Consider the following 14,934-nt stretch of genomic DNA (forward strand, 5'->3'; position numbering starts at 1 on the left):
GTGATGTGTGCAGAAGTTATCATGTGAAATGCCACAACACGGATACTTGGCATCCAACACAGAGTTTCATTCATGTTCAGAGTCCAAAATGAATCCTCTGACATATACTTTTGCTAGAATACAGTTTAGTAAACACTATCTACAGTCCATTATATTAAGGCTTGAAATAATGTAACTTCTAAGAATTTTGATTAACGCTATTAATCTAAGTATTTTTCTTGTTATCAACTTAATTTGTTGTATGAAGCATCAAACACCTTTAATTAGCTGCAGTTATTTTTTTAGAAATGTAATGAGAGAAGTTCAAACATATTAACATTTCATAACGTAGCTGATTTATATCATACTGTATACTTCTCCAAGAAAAATTTTTAAGAGCATAATAGATATTTCTATAAGTTGTAACTACTTGTTGCATGTAATATACAATAATAATCCTCTTTGTATTGCAGGTGAAATTGGACGAAGGGACATTTTCAAAAACAAGTCCCATTTTCAAAAGTGATTTAGGCACTTAAATCATTTAGCTGTTTTTGAAAATGTTATCCTTAGGCTACCGAATCACTGAGGCACTTTTGAAAATTTTAGCCCCAACTACTAGTCTAATGGAGCTGTTTCATATAGGTATTCAAAGAATGACAGGTGAATGCTTCCTACCTGAATAAGGGGAACCATATTTTGTGCCCTCCTCCCTACACCTCAGCTGATAACTAAATTATCGCCACTACACAAATGCCAGGAAAGAACCAATCCCCTTAATCATAGAATATCAGGGTTGGCAGGGACCTCAGGAGGTCATCTAGTCCAACCCCCTGCTCAAAGCAGGACCAATCCCCAACTAAATCATCCCAGCCAGGGCTTTGTCAAGCCTGACCTTAAAACCTTCAAAGGAAGGAGATTCCACCTCCTCCCTAGGTAATGCATTCCAGTGCTTCACCACCCTCCTAGTGAAAAAGTCTTTCGTAATATCCAACCTAAACCTCCCCCACTGCAACTTGAGACCATTACTCCTTGTTCTGTCATCTGCTATCACTGAGAACAGTCTAGATCCATCCTCTTTGGAACCCCCTTTCAGGTAGTTGAAAGCAGCTATCAAATCCCCCCTCATTCTTCTCTTCTGCAAACTAAACAATCCCAGTTCCCTCAGCCTCTCCTCATAAGTCATGTGTTCCAGTCCCCTAATAGTTTTTGTTGCCCTCCGCTGGGCAACGTTTTCCAATTTTTCTACATCCTTCTTGTAGTGTGGGGCCCAAAACTGGACACAGTACTCCAGATGAGGCCTCACCAATGTCAAATAGAGGGGAACGATCACGTCCCTCAATCTGTTGGCAGTGCCCCTACGTACACATCTCAAAATGCCATTGGCCTTCTTGGCAACAAGGGCACACTGTTGACTCGTATCCAGCTTCTCGTCCACTGTCACCCCAGGTCCTTTTCTGCAGAACTGCTGCCGAGCCATTCGGTCCCTAGTCTGTAGCAGTGCATGGGATTCTTCCGTCCTAAGTGCAGGACTCTACACTTGTCCTTGCTGAACCTCATCAGATTTCTTTTGGCCCAATCCTCTAATTTGTCTAGGTCCCTCTGTATCCTATCCCTACCTTCCAGGTATCTACCTCTCCTCCCAGGTTAGTGTCATCTGCAAACTTGCTGAGGGTGCAATCCACACCATCCTCCAGATCATTAATGAATATATTGAACAAAACCGGCCCGAGGACCGACCCTTGGGGCACTCCACTTGATACCGGCTGCCAACTAGACATGGAGCCATTGATCACTACCTATTGAGCCCAACAATCTAGCCAACTTTCTTTCCACCTTATAGTCTATTCATCCAGCCCATACGTCTTTAACTTGCTGGCAAGAATACCGTGGGAGACTGTGTCAAAAGCTTTGCTAAAGTCAAGGAACAACACGTTCACCGCTTTCCCCTCATCCACAGGGCCACTGGATGTGAGATTAGCATGCTGAGGAAAGTAGAAGTTAAATAATTTCTGAGTAGATTCAATAAAGACAGAAACTCTTCTTTTTTTGGCTTTTGGGTGGAGAAAAATTTAATTACTAGTATTTGCTTGTTTAAATCTAATAATTCAAAGCCTAAATAAGCACATCTGTGCCACTCCAAACACACCTGTTGTGAGTGGTGGTCAGATTCTCATCTTTATAGGTAAATGTTGTATAACATAGTAGAGCCCTGCAGTGAGACTGGGATCCCGCAAGTCCTGCTGCGAGATTTTAAAATGCCCTATGCAGGGCTCTATAACAGCGCTAGCTATCTTGCCTTCCGGACAGCTGGTTTCAACAACCTACTGCAATTCTTATGTGAGAGAGGCCTTGGCTTCCCTAGGACTTATCTTGAGTTAAGAATCCCCCCTTTTTTTCCAGTGAAGACAAGGCAACTTGAGGGGGTATATTTATAGGAACATCAAGTGTACTTTTACGCAAATTGGGTTTTAGTGGCAGAAGCTCTACCCATGAAATAGCCACACACAGCTCAGGGCTTAGGAAAAGGCTTCTCATTTAACATGGATGCCTATCTCCAGCCTCAAAGAGACTATTCCAAGTGTTTAAAAAGTACAAGTAGAGAAAACTTATGACTTTTTGCCTTTGATACCATTTCCAATCATTCAATTTCTGTCAGCAAAGGACTTCCATTTGGGATTTGTACTGAACAGTGTTTATATATCTGCCAATATCTGAATTTCTTATTTCCCATCTTTCGCTCCTGCTTTTTCTTCCTTCCTCCCTGCTTTTTTGTCTCTCTTCCCCTTCTCTCCTGCCCTCAATGTTATAGAATTGAATAATTACATGTCTCTTTGAATGCTTGAAAACCCTCAATGAGAAGCCGAGACAACAAAAAGTACCTCTACAGAAGAATTGGACAATAAATGCTTGGAGGAGATGGCTCAAGAGCTATAACTGAACAATGGATGTCAAATTAGAACTAGTAAAATCAACATGTTACACAGACCCTTGTTTTCAGCTAAACACATTGAAGGTTAATACAATAATCTGATCCGTGCAGGTGGACTGTTGTGCCTATGTAGAGACCCACTGTCTTTATGGGCAGGAGGAGCAGCAAACCGTGGGACCCAGTCAAGTGGGAGACAGGAGCAGCCCAGGCACCCACGGAATACAGCCAGGTAGAGCAGAGGCAGGGATAAAACCAGAGAGCAGAGCTGGTGTGGGGAGCCCACCAGTAAGGAAGCCCATCAGCAGCCCACCAGTAAGGAAGAAAAGCTATTCTGTTAAAATGTGATGGCAAAACATGACCTGTGAGCCTGGGGCTGGAGAGGAAAAAGAGCAGTGCAAGGAGGTGGACGTGGAGCATGAGATATATGGGGAGATGTGAAGTGAGTCGCATCATTTTAAGCATTTAAATAATACTCAGCGATGTTAATATGTAAATAGGGGCTAGGAACATAAACAACAGCATTAGAGCTGGTTAAAAAAAATCAAAAATTTGTAATTTCAATAAAAATTTATCAGAATTGTGAATTTTGGCATTTTCATTTTATTGTGAAAATTACATCCCGGTTTTCAATCAGCAAAACATGAACTGTACAAAAACACCAAACCCCACCACCATGTATTCCTGAGCCTGCAGCTATATGGTCTGTATCTGAATGTGGCCTTTTCTGGACAAGAACATTGAGACACTCAATTTTTTTTCTTTTAAATCAGAGCCAGAATTTTTCCAAAATGGTTGAGTAAGCTATTCTTTGACACCAGTCCTGCTTAAAACATAGCAGGATGACAAGACTGCAGCATAAAAATGGCAGAGATGTTAAAACCAATTTAAAATGTCAGTCCCAATTCTCCCCAATACAGGATACGACTGACTCGTTTAAGTCAACTACAGTTACTTGATCTTGTGCTTATTCTGAAAAGGCTCAACACATGCTACACAACAAAGACTAGACACATCTCAAATCTAGCTTGAGAGCTTCCAGAAAACCCGACATTACAACTGTAACTCGGTTTTGATTACTTTACTTGGACTATCTGCATGAGTAAGCTGAGTAAAGTTAGCAGGGGGGAGCACACACAATGCATACCATTTCATTCCGCCACTAGTGGCAGGAAAGGATTTGCTTGATTTTTCAGGCAGGGCTATTTCTTTATGAAGGAGAATTCACATCTAAATTTTTCAAAGCAACAAATGATTTGAAGTGGCTTTAAGACTAACTGTGATGGGAGAACAAGATTAGATCTGTACTGGCTTGACAAAACTCTTATTTTAAGAGCACAGAATGATACAGGGCTGTATTTTCCTTTGCATAGGAACAACACTGTTATACCAATAGGGCTTAGGACTATTTTCATTATGTTGAAGGAAAAGTACAAGAACTGCCATACTTTGCAACACAACGTATTCTTTAGTGATGCAAAAAATAATCCATATCCAAAAAATGATTGGTGCAGAGAGGAAAATTTGGCAAAAATTGCAGAAAATTATTCTGATTTCTGCCAGAAAAGCAATTTCTAAAAAAAAGAAATTTATATTTTTAAAACAAAACATTGTGAAGGTATCTCACGGATAATATGAATTTGTTTAATTTCAGGGACATTGTACAGAAATTCAGCAAAATCTCTTACCTAGTTCTATTGATGCTTTCACTCAAAATATTTCAATTATTTCTGTAATACTATAAGCATGCATAGAGATTTACAGACACAAAAAGGCACATGCCCTGCACCCAAGGTATTTAAGGGCTTCCAGAGTATGTCTTAAATACAGAGATGGCACAAGAGAAGGTCGGGTTAAGAGAGGATCTGAGTATTGCAAAATTCTCTGCCGAGTCAGTAAGGAAAGCATATAGATATTTTCATTCTACAACACACTGCCATGGGCAGTAGCTGTTAAATGAATAATTGTTGTCTTGGCCATAGTTTGGATTCCACTCTGCAACTACCAACTACAAAGGAAGCCTTAAAGAGGCACTATCAACTTAATCATATGTGCAAACAAACATTTACATAGCACACCTTTAATTATTACAAAGGGAAAAAAGTTTTAAAAGCTAATTTACTTAGCACTATTTCTCCTCTGTACTCTCAGCATTTCCCTCAGCTGGAATAATGAAAATAATTTAAGTGTTTTCACTGTCATTCATAGTCACTTTCAGGTTCTTGTAGTGCCAAAGTTTGGGTTTCAGATACTGTATAAGGATGGAATACTTGTGGCACCTTAGAGACTAACCAATTTATTTGAGCATAAGCTTTCGTGAGCTACAGCTCACTTCATCCGAAAGCTTATGCTCAAATAAATTGGTTAGTCTCTAAGGTGCCACAAGTACTCCTTTTCTTTTTGCGAATTCAGACTAACACGGCTGTTACTCTGAAACCTGCATAAGGATGTCATGTTTATAAAAACAGCTACAGTAAAATACTATTCTATATTTCACAGTCCCAAAACACCACCTGTAGATTCTTAATGCATGTTTATTAAACAAAAAATAGGAGATCAAGATCTCCATCTAGCCAGTTTCCAGCGTACTCTGTCGCTCTGATTTAGTTCTCCCCTCTCTGCAGTGCCTTTTGCAGATTAACTTAATATAAGTGCAAGCTAGAATGTTAGTTGCAACAACATTTTATAATAAATACAATAATTAAACTTTTCTGTTTCTAGTAGGTAGCTGATGTTCCAGTTAATACAGCATTTCACACATTTTTCAAAGCTGAACATCCTTTCAGAAAAATGAGACGGTCCCTACAGCTCCACCATGTGGTGTTAAAGCTTTACGCGTCTCTATTTATACATCTTCCATCATGACAGGTTTCAGAGTAGCAGGCATGTTAGTCTGTATCTGCAAAAAGAACAGGAGTACTTGTGGCACCTTGGAGACTAACAAATTTATTAGAGCATAAGCTTTCATGGGCTACAGCCCATTTCATCGGATGCATAGAATGGAACATATAGTAAGATATATTCATACAGAGAACGAGGAAGTTGCCTTCACACCTTCTTCACCATCCCCTCTCCACTTTGGGAGATGCTTGTGTAGATCTTTGTAACATGAAATGTCCCCTCCTTTGTGTTTTGATAAGCAGTGAACTTAATAAGTGTTAGCAATGTTGACATCTGGGTTAGCAGCACCCATTATTATGAATGGGGCAGGTCCAACCTCAAAACTATTCTTCTACAAACTCAGGCAGATATTGCTGTATAAGCTACGCTCCCCTCACATTTTAAAGGTTTTCCTCACAACCATGGCAGCTAGAGACTTTTTCAGCAAATAACGTGAGATTCTGGAAAATAAGGCTATGTCTACACTAGAGACCTTATAGCCGCGTAGCTGTAGCTGTGCTCCTGTAAGATCTCTCATGTAGCTGCTCTATGCGGACAGGAGAGGGCTCTTCCATCAACATAATTAAACAACACCCAACGAGCAGCAATAGCCATGTCAGTGAGAGAAGCTCTCTGGCCATCATAATGTGCTGAGGAGGATGTTTTTTCACACCCCCGAGCAACATAAGTTTTCCTGACATAAGTGGTAATGTAGACATGACCTAATTCAGAGATTGCCTGGTGGGGGATATACCACTTTGAAAAACTGTCAGTCCATGTGCATGGGGTTTTTTTAAGATTAATTTTTTTTTCTATAATATATACTCTAGTTCAAACAGAAATTATTTTTTGGGAAGTTCTGTGGTCTGTGTTATACAAGAGATCAGACTAGATAATCAGAGTGGTCCTTTCTGGCTTTACAATCTATGAATTGTTGAATAAAAGAGAATTAACTCTTGAGGTGTTGGACTCATTAAATTGTGCAAAGCCTATATCTAACAAAAGTGTTGTTTATTTAAATGGCCCAGTTAAAAACACAATTAGGACTAATCTAATGAGTGTAAAGTACATGTGGGAGTTCTAAACTGCGGTGTGGGACCAGGATGTGGATCTTGCCATCTGATTGACTTGTATGTGCGGACTCCTGTGCTGATGCAGATTACTGGAGTGGGGTCCAAGTCAGCCCACATCATGTCATTTAATTTGGTCATTAGCCTAGCTCTTTTCTAATCTAGTGAATATTCAGTATTTGTCATATTTATATATTCATTTTATAAATTCTATTTTTACTGTCCCCTAATTTGGCTTTTTTTTTTTTACATACGAAATTTTTTAACTGTTTTTTTCCCCCTCTCTGGAACAATTATATAAGGGGCCGTTCTGCTGTTACATCAGCATAAGGGAGAGTGGAATTTAGCCCAACCTGCCATGTGCTGCAATAGGATCAGAAGGGATGTACCTTTTTACCCACACGACACCCCGCTGAAGTCAATGGTCACAAGGTTCGCCCACACGGGCCTGATGGCAGGATACGATTCCCCCCCCGTGATTACCCTGGAAACTGCAGGTTACAGCGGCTTGGTTAGTACTGTCAAGATCAAATAAAACTAAAAACCTTAAAATGTAAACGGCAAGAGTTCCCATTCAAATCAGCAAGAACGGGCAGAGCCACCCAGCCTTACAAACCCCCCCCCCCCCCATCAGCTCGGCTGCAAATTCGAGTCTCCCGCCCGCTATTAGGACCGGAATGAAAAAGGTGGCATTTCACTCGCGTGTTTTTCAGAAACATGCTACTTGCCTTAGGTGAGCGGGCGCACAGGCTGTGGCCAGGAGAGGTCTGCTCCATGCACGGGGGCAAGGTTCAGAAAGGGCCGCCACGCACAGGCCTGCGAACATCTGCCGTGCGGGCGCGCTTGGGAGTTACCGGGGCTCCTGGCACGTGCTCCCCTTCGCGCACCCCACGGCCCGCGGCTGCCCAGCCATGCCCAGGGAGCCTGGCGCCCGGCCGCGGCTGGGAGCCTCTGTGAACGGGGCTGGTGCAGTGCAGACAGCAATAATAACACACACCGACCGAGACTGCAGTCACCCGGGGGGGGCGGGGGGGGGGCTGCTTGTCCCGTCCTTTGACTTTTCTTAAGCAGAAACACCGCACTGGCCTGAGCAATAATCCCCTGCCCCGCCCCCCGCTGCAGCGTCTGAGAAAACGCTTTCTAACGCAGTCGCAAGACGAACGACGGAGCCTGGCGCTTCGAGTCATTCCTCCCGCCAGCCGCGCGACCGGCCTTGCCCCCCTCCCGCCCAGTGAACTTCAGCTCCCAGGCTGCCCTTGTGAAGGCCAGTTCTGTCCCGGTGCATTATGGAACTTATAGTTTTCCCTCTTGACGTGGCGACGAGCGAGCGGGGCGGTAGGAACTACATTCCCCAGCATGCATGTGGTCCGCGCCGACGCGGATCTGCCTGCCCAAGGCAGAGCGGGATTTGTCGCCTTTGTTGGCCACCTTTCTCGTCAGGTGGATGACGTCAGTGAATGACAGCTCCAGGATGCTCTGGGTGGCAGAGTCGCCCCGCCCCCGTTCAAATGTGCATGTTGGGATTTGTAGTCCTGCTCTTCGGCTCTGTCGCCCATCAGGGCTGTGCGGACTACACTTCCCAGGCCGCCCCGCGGCGGGGGCGGGAGGTGATTACAGGGCGGGGTGGTGGGTGCGGCCGGCTCACTAGTACTAGGCGGCGGCTCAGCAGCCGAAGCAGGCTCTGAGTTGTGTCTGGCTGTCTCAGTATGTCGGACGCGGGCGGCGGCGGGGGCCCTGGCGGGGGCGGCGAGGACGGCGGCCTGGACGTGCCGGGCTCGGCGGTGCAGAATGTGGCCGACGTCTCGGTGCTGCAGAAGCACCTGCGCAAGCTGGTGCCGCTGCTGCTGGAGGACGGCGGCGAGGCCCCGGCCGCGCTAGAGGCGGCGATGGAGGAGAAGGGCGCCCTGGAGCAGATGCGCAAGTTCCTCTCCGACCCGCAGGTGCACACCGTGCTGGTGGAGCGCTCCACGCTCAAGGGTGAGAGCCGGGCCGGGCGCCGAGCCGCTGCGGTGGGGAGAGCCGGGCGGGGGGAGCCTCCCTTCGCTGCGGATGGCAGCTGCCAAGATGGCGGCAGCCGCCGCTTTGTGCGCCGCGGTGACTGTTCTTCCCCCACTTCTTGTGACTGGGCTGGGCGGGACTGTGGCCTCCCCCCGTATACGCACCACACACACACACGGAGTGAGGGGTGGGTCTGTGATCCTTCTATATCCCCAACCCGTCCCCCACATGCACAGTGTGGTGCACCCTGTAACCCCCTATTGGAAGAAGGGAGACCGCCCCATCAACAATTCCCTAACTGATTGCCCCCCAGGGGTGGAACTGGCTCCCCCTGTAACCTCCTGTATCGGAATAGAGAGAAGAGATGCTGTAACCCACCCAGCAACACCCCTGTCCATTCCCACAGGGAGGGAATGTACCATAGCCTTGGTCCTGAAAGCTAACCCAAAACTTATATAGAAGGGCTACTAACGTGTCTATGCTGTGGGAAGAAAAAATAGCCAGAAACTGGTGCTTCAGTTTTAAATTATGGAGCTCAAGAAATCAACATTGGTCTTTGAAAAAAGACATGTGTGGACACTGCCTTAGAAGAGCTGTGGCTGAAATCAAAGTCAAGATGATAAAACGTTCCCATGAGCTATGCATTTACTGTTTTGTCAAGTTTCTATCTTGGCTTTGCAGCACTGGAGTGCTTGGAAGCCTTGAACGTGGACCTCTTTCACAACAGCATCTGACTTTATTGCTGTGTTGGCCACATGTCCCCCCCCAAAAAAGCTCTTTATAAACTAAGATGTAGATGCTGACTCAAAGGTCTTATGTAGGCAAATACAACAGCCGTTGTACCTTAACATAGACTTCCCTGTTGGTACCTGTCTTGAAAAGATAAGGGCATGATGTTAGGATTTTTCCTTGGTCAATTTGAGAAGTATCAAAGGATCGTTAGTTTCTGTGTGGCTAGTTCACAGATGCAGGCAGAAGGAATCTCCCAATAATTTCATTTGAAGGACTGTACCTGCCACAGTGTTGCAAAGTACTGCAGTGCAGTAAAAACAGTGGTTATGAGCCAGTGCTGTTGAAGGACTTGGATTGTGATTTTATGGCCTAGCCCTAGAGGCAAGAATGCTTAGCAACCGAGATATATTAACACCAGTCATATTCAGTTAAAATGGAATCATTATTTCAAAACCTGGCTTGTGTACTTTTCTATGTTAGGTATTTACATTGTGTTTCTGTCTTCCCCTTTGTACAGCAACTAGTAACTTTTTTCAGGGTGAATTGCTCCTTGACAGTTAGTTAGGTGGTCTGGTATGTCTAGCCCCTGATCAAAGCTGTTTTGCAATAGTTTGGGTGGAGAAGTGGGGTGAGAGTGGGAAGTCAAAGTCCTTAAACACACACACAAAATAAGCCAATTGTGCTCTAACTCCAGTTGCCCCATTTATGAGACACCTAGTATGTCTACACTGTAATGAAATCTGCAGCACAGTCCCAGAGCCCAAGTCATCTGGCTTGGGCTGCTGGACTAAAAATAGCAATGTAAATGTTCATCTCTGGGAGGAGACCGGACTCTGGGACCCACGCCCCGCACAAAGCCTGTGCTCTAATGTCTACACTGCAATTTTTAGCCCCCTCAGCCCAAGCCCCACAAGTCTGAATCAGCTGATGGGCACCAGCCACAGCTGCTCAGTGAGTTATTTTATTGCAGTGTAGATGTACCCCGGTGCACTTGGTCCCCAGTCTACCCCAGCATGTTCAAATATTGCAGGCACAGACTATTTTTACTGTACACATCATCTTACGTCTAAGAGAAAGTGCTCTGAGAGCAGTCTGCGAACATTTTGGTATTACTCATTCCTTTCTGTGATGGATACATTTCCTAACTCCTGACAGGATAAATCTTTTTTGAGGATATTGCTCTACCTAAACGTCACCCAACAAATGTGCCTTGGGACAAATGTCAAAATTGTTTGGCCCTGCTCACCCTACCTCCATCCCCTAAAAAAACAAATCTCTAACAGGTCTTCAGCAGGATTAGTTTTTCTTCACTAACAGAAGAATCCCTTTAAGGAGGGTCAGAGGACTCAAATGGCAAGCTGTTCCTCTGGAGCTTTTTTTAAATAATTGGAGCTTGATCCATCTGATCTTTCACTTCAGGCTTGCAACAAGTCATGTTGTGCATCTGGGTGTTTGTGTGCATAAGTATTTTGTGATAGCATTTGTGTTGTAAACACCAAAAGTGAAATATTTTTTTGAGTTGGGATGGCATGTGTCTGGATCAGGAATAGGTTTGATCTTTTGGGGTCTGCAAAGGACTGTTGTTCCCTTCAGGTATGTCTGTACTGTAATTAGACACCTGCGCCTGGCCTGTGCCAGCTGACTGTGGCTAAGGGGCTACATAGACATTTGGGCTCCAGTCTGTGATGTGGGAGGGTCCCAGAACTCAGTCTGCCCAAGCCTGTCTGCACCACAAATAACAGCCCCTTCAGTCAGGTACAGGGAGCTTTGGTGATTAATTGTAGTGTAGGCATACCCTCAGATGCTTTCTTTGTATAGAGGAACCATACAAAAGTGCACCTCTATATGGGGAGAGAAGTTTCGCTAAAATTCTTAAATCTTGTTTTAAACACTTCATCAAAAAGGAATCTGTTCTACACTAATAGCTTAACTTTTAAAATACCACATTCTAGAAAAGGTTTTGTTAATATTTTTAAAACTGACCCACATGACTTTTATGGACACTCTTGGTCAGCTTCAGCCACTAAAAATTAATAGCCTGACCACTCATATGTTGAATTTTTAAAAAGATTAAAAGATTCTGAAAAAGTGTGCTGGAAATATAGTACTTATAAGCTCACTAGAGCTATGATTCCTGTCAGCATCACCTGGGGTAATAGAACTTACTTCTGGAAATACGCTGCTGGATTATCAGAGCTTTTACACAACTAATACAGTAGGAAGGAGGTTGAATACCTTTAAGTGCAATGCATAGAGTTCCAGCGCTCCTGCTTTGTTACGAAGTTAAAAGGTTAAGTGTTGATTTTTCTACTCTGACTTGAAAATGTAAAGCACCTAGTGCTGACTACTATCAACTCTCAGAAGAGCCAGACTTCAGATCATGAAGATTCACCAGTTAATCTTATCAAACATAAATTGTGTGCTGTTAAGTGGTTGGGTTCATCTGGACATCAGGGGCATCTACCACAATGGGCTACTACTAGTCAATGGACGTTAGGTGCTACAGTAATACGAAATAAAACTCTGGTAGTTTATCTTTTGGAGGCATTGGGAGAACAGGAGAGTAATGCTCCTGTTCTTTCTCTGACTTGGGCGTGTCTTCCTCAGATGGAGACAGCTTTGTGCTGCATTGCAGTGGTTTCACTGCAGAAGTGCCAGCATGCACAGCGATTACATCACCTTGTGACTCACTAGCTAAATTAGGGAAACAGTCATTTTCTCTTACACTTTGTACTTTTAATCTCCTCTTTTCGTTAATATAATTTGAAGTCTTTGAAAAATATCAAGGCAAGTTATGAAAAGGAATAAAACTGATGATCTTGTGGCATGTTCTTGCTGGTTTTTAAGCATACTGAAATGATAACTTTGTGTAGTTTTAAAAAGCCATAACTCAGGCTTTGTATTTTGGGGAAACTGCAAATCTATCTCTTGAAATCAGGATGTAAGGAGTTGGCTTATAATTTTGCTTTCGCTACAGCAATTCATACAGGAGGCAGCCTAGAAAAAGGGGGAGCAGTAGTGGTCCTGAAGTAACTAATCGCTTGTAATAAAGCCGTAAAAACCTCTGTCTTGAGGAGTCGTGTTTCTGGGTTCTAAGTCATGTTTTAGTGCAAATAAAAATATATTTTGATATGTTCTGTCCAGTTCTGCTGACAACAAATGAAAACATTCTTGATATTATTTCAATTTAGTTGCCTTGGAAATGCTGATTAAAAATCAGACTGATCGTACAATTCTCAAGCTAAGTAACAAGGCTTCATCAGTTTTCATCCTATCTCAAACCCCTAAAAATATAACTAGAGCTGTATGGCACACAGTACTCTGTGTAAAGTTTCAAACCTAGATGAGAGATGGGTACAAATGAGCTCCTGCATGAGTAGGTGTGAGGTAGATAAGGTGGAAAGGGGTGGGTTCATAGGCTTTTAAGTGTGTTAGAGGTTTTTAATATATCACTCTGTTTGCAGAGGATGTGGGTGATGAAGGAGAAGAGGAAAAAGAGTTCATATCCTATAGCATTAATACTGACATTCATTATGGGCTAAAATCAAACAGGTGAGTGCAATCTGATATACACCTCCTAATCTTGTGTTATACTAGAGCTACTGTAATTTACTGTATTCTGGAATTAAATGTCTTATGGTTAACTAACTTTTTTCTTTGCTCTGCAGTTTGGCATTCATTAAGCGTACACCAGTGATCGATGCTGACAAACCAGTGTCCTCCCAACTGAGAGTGCTTACTCTTAGTGAAGATTCTCCTTACGAAACATTACATTCTTTCATTAGCAATGCTGTTGCTCCCTTTTTTAAGTCCTATATCAGAGAGTCTGGCAAAGCAGACAGGTAATTCTGTTAAATGCAAATAATAAATTGTCAGTACTAATGAAAAATGGATCAAAAAGAATGTGGGGTGAGGTAAATAGGACTTGAAACAATTTTAAGAGGAAAATGATCTTGAAGCTAGGCTATTGCTTATGAGATTGTCACAAATTGGTGCTGCTTGTTGGGGATGTAGTTCAAGTTACGTAAATTACATGCACTTGTGTTCATATATGCCTGTTGGTCTCGCTTTTCATTTGGTAACGTTTTTTCCCCCCAGGGATGGTGATAAAATGGCTCCATCAGTTGAGAAGAAAATTGCAGAACTTGAAATGGGACTGCTGCACTTGCAGCAGAATATTGAAATTCCAGAGATCAGTTTGCCAATTCATCCAATTATTACTAATGTTGCCAAGCAATGTTATGAGCATGGAGAAAAGCCAAAGGTTACTGACTTCGGTGACAAGGTTGAGGACCCAACTTTTCTCAACCAGCTACAGTCTGGAGTTAATCGATGGATTAGAGAAATACAGAAGGTAAAATTGCAGAACCAAATGTCAGACTACACGGTAGAAACTCCTGTGTCATTCTTTAAGGGTGTGAAAGCCTCCTGTTTTGCTGTTGGCCCCTTAACCGTGTAGTAAAATCTTACTCCATGCAGGAAACTCTAAACACAGGGCCAGATTCTCAGCCAGCGTAAACTGAGCTACACCAGTGTACAGTTGAGAACCTGGCTGATGTTCTTTGCCTTCAAGTAAATTGTTACTAATAAAACACTGGCTAATTTTGTGTCTTACCATTGAGGTAGTAAAAAATGACTGGGTTTAAGTGCCCTTGCTGGCCCAGTGAGGGTGAAGTACAGATGCCCTGAACTGACATCGCTAATAAATGTACTTAGGCATGAATTAATCAGTTTTATGCCCAACCCAGCAGCTCTGTAGGCCTCCTTTGGGGTACTTAGTAAGGCCTTCACTTTCCAGCAAGGCCCCTTCTGGCAGTCCCCTCCTTTCAGGGGAAAAGCAGTAGGGCTTCTAGCATCTTTACTCGACCTGTGTCTGTGCTATGGTGTGTTTCGCTTCTCCTCCACTTCTGTTACAGGAGTAATGATGCACCACTGTTCCTCCAAAGGAGCCACTGACTCCCTTGCTTCAGTTGGCTCACTTCTCTGGGCATAATATCTATCTTCCAAAGTGGAGTGGGAGTTTTTCAAGTTGTGGTGAAGATAAATTTTGAAGAGGCTGCTGTACAGTGACACTTAACTTGAAATATCTGTCAAGTCTCTTTAATTTTTAGTGCTAGAAATAATTTGTGGTTGGATGCTATAATTGAGACAACCATAAGCAAAGCTGGCTGCTCTATCGTTAATGTATTGCAAACTTATATCTTAAGATTTCATAGGATGCATGCGTACCATTCGCTGCAACACACACAGGCATAATCTAAATAAGGATGAAATACTGGCTTTTTGCTTTTTACTTTCTCATGACCAAATTCTCAGTGTTCCTGCATGGGTAAAGGATGAGGCCAC

At 43.3% G+C, this 14,934-nt stretch overlaps 1 protein-coding gene across 1 annotated transcript in view; it reads left to right on the top strand.

Annotated features, from left to right (window-relative positions):
* The first annotated feature begins 8,549 nt into the window (after nucleotides 1–8,549).
* DYNC1H1 (dynein cytoplasmic 1 heavy chain 1) overlaps nucleotides 8,550–14,934 on the top strand; it is a 68,912-nt gene continuing 62,527 nt past the window's right edge. The window contains exons 1-4 of the mRNA XM_074956252.1: nucleotides 8,550–8,835; nucleotides 13,053–13,140; nucleotides 13,257–13,430; nucleotides 13,687–13,942. Of these exons, the coding sequence (XP_074812353.1) occupies nucleotides 8,565–8,835; nucleotides 13,053–13,140; nucleotides 13,257–13,430; nucleotides 13,687–13,942 (789 nt within the window). The 5' untranslated portion in view covers nucleotides 8,550–8,564. The remainder of the gene's footprint in view (nucleotides 8,836–13,052; nucleotides 13,141–13,256; nucleotides 13,431–13,686; nucleotides 13,943–14,934) is intronic.

This window comes from Natator depressus, chromosome 6 (genome assembly GCF_965152275.1).
Source record: "Natator depressus isolate rNatDep1 chromosome 6, rNatDep2.hap1, whole genome shotgun sequence".
NCBI lineage: Eukaryota > Metazoa > Chordata > Testudines > Cheloniidae > Natator > Natator depressus.